The sequence below is a fragment of the Melanerpes formicivorus genome, unplaced genomic scaffold, assembly GCF_026170545.1.
Source record: "Melanerpes formicivorus ecotype bairdi unplaced genomic scaffold, bMelFor1.0.p_v2 SCAF_80, whole genome shotgun sequence".
Lineage (NCBI taxonomy): Eukaryota > Metazoa > Chordata > Aves > Piciformes > Picidae > Melanerpes > Melanerpes formicivorus.
Window position 1 is genome coordinate 1,863,126 of NW_027142432.1, and position 1,817 is coordinate 1,864,942.

A 1,817-nucleotide genomic window follows, 5' to 3' on the forward strand; every position below is an offset into this window, starting at 1 on the left:
GAATGCCTCTGAGATGCCCCTCAAGACTCCTCTGAGCGCCTCATCGTCCCCTCGCTGAACTGGGCACACAGCTCCACCCCATCCCTTGGGAGCAAATGCCCCCAAAATTAAGTCATTGAGGCAGAGATATTTGAAATAAAAGCAAACAGACAGGAATTGGGTAACTTTGGGGTTTATTGAGACAATTGGTCAATGGACAGAGGATTTCCAACCCCAGGGAGACACAAAGCATTGGGGAAGAACCAGACAGACCCTGGCAAAGCCCTGCCCAGCTCCACTGGGAGCTCCAGCTGTGCCGACTCAGCACTGTAATTGGTCTCATTAGCAATAATTGGTGTTCAGAAGGGCAGGAGGTGTTTGTTGCTTCTGGTACCTCCAGTCCTTGAGAAATGCAAAGGAAAAAAAAATTATTTTGGTGCTGGACAGGCCCTCTCAGAGGGGCCGTGATTACCCAACAGATTCTAGGTGGATTTATGCTGCCCCTCCAGTGCAGGCTGCTCTCTGGTGTGGGTGCAGCGGTGCTTGTTGAGGGATCGCTTCTCGCTGAAGCTCTTACCGCAATCAGCACAGGTGAAAGGCTTCTCACCAGTGTGGGCGCGGCGGTGAGCAATGAGAGTGCTCCTCTGTCTGAAGCTCTTCCCACAGTTAGCACAGGTGAAAGGTTTCTCACCGGTGTGGGTGCGGTGGTGGCAAATGAGAGTGTCCCTACGGCTGAAGGCCTAACCGCACGCAGCACAGCTGAACAACTTCTCGCCAGTGTGCACACCACGGTGCTCCGTGAGAGCTCGCTTCTTGGTGAAGCTCTTGCCGCAGTCAGCACAGCTGTAGGGCTTCTCACCATTATGGATGAGTTGGTGCTGGATGTATCGAGTACTCGTGGTGAAGCTCTTGCCTCACTCAGCACAGGGGAACAGGTGCTCTCCAGTGGAGATGCGTTTGAAGTTCTTGCCGCAGTCCCTGCAGGTGAAGGCCTTCTCACTGGTGTGGGTGAGGTGGTGTCGCCTAAGAGTAGAGATCTGCCTGAACCGTCTGCCACAGCTGTCACAAGGGAAGGGTTTCTCTCCAGTGTGGGTGAGGAAGTGCTGGGTGAGACTGCCGCGCTGGGTGAAGCTCTGTCCGCAGTCAGCACAGGTGAACGGTTTCTCTCCGGTGTGGGTGCGGCGGTGCTGGATGAGCTTTGAGTTCCAGCGGAACCTCTTGCCACAGTCACCACAAACGAAGGGCCGGGAGCCAGGTTGTGGGCAGAGGTGCTTCACTAGCTCTGACCTACCTGGGAAACTCTGCCCACACTCAGAGCACTGATTCCGCTCTTTGGGTGACACTGAGGGACCTCCTCTGGCTTCATCCTCCTCCATACATTCCTCCCCCTCATCCTGCTCACCTTCATCATCATTATCCTCCTCTTCATAGTTGTCATTCTCAGCATCATCCTCCATCTTCTCCTCTTTTTCCTCCCCATCCTCCTCTACCTTGGCACTGCACATTGGCTTCTCCAACTTGATCTCTGGGTGCTGCTTCTCCTCCCAGCTCTTGTCTGGGTCCTTCTGTGAGGCCATACTGTGGCAGGAAGGGGTCACAGCTCTGCAATAGGGAAGATGGAAGCACCTGAGCCCAGGACCTCAAACCCTCAGATCGTGCCTGGGTCATGACACTCCCTGACTCCCAACACCCAGCTAGAGGAGAGAATGCAGAGGGGACCTCAAACCCTCAGTTTCTGCCACAGTGTGGGTTCAGACCTTTAATACCTGTACTGAGACCCCAGGTTCCTGTGATCAGTGCCCTGAGGTTCCCTGGGGCTTACCAGTGGTCCCATTCTC

At 54.7% G+C, this 1,817-nt stretch overlaps 1 protein-coding gene across 1 annotated transcript; it reads right to left on the minus strand.

Annotated features, from left to right (window-relative positions):
- Positions 1-893: 893 nt before the first annotated feature.
- On the minus strand, positions 894-1,355 carry LOC137454430 (oocyte zinc finger protein XlCOF19-like). Its single transcript, XM_068164470.1, has one exon. It carries the CDS (start codon positions 1,353-1,355, stop codon positions 894-896), a length of 462 nt encoding a protein of 153 aa, XP_068020571.1.
- Between the last annotated feature and the right edge of the window lie 462 nt (positions 1,356-1,817).

Excerpts from the sequence above, each read along its gene's own strand:
- LOC137454430 (XM_068164470.1), bottom strand. The coding sequence starts at position 1,355 with ATGGAGGAGGATGAAGCCAGAGGAGGTCCCTCAGTGTCACCCAAAGAG.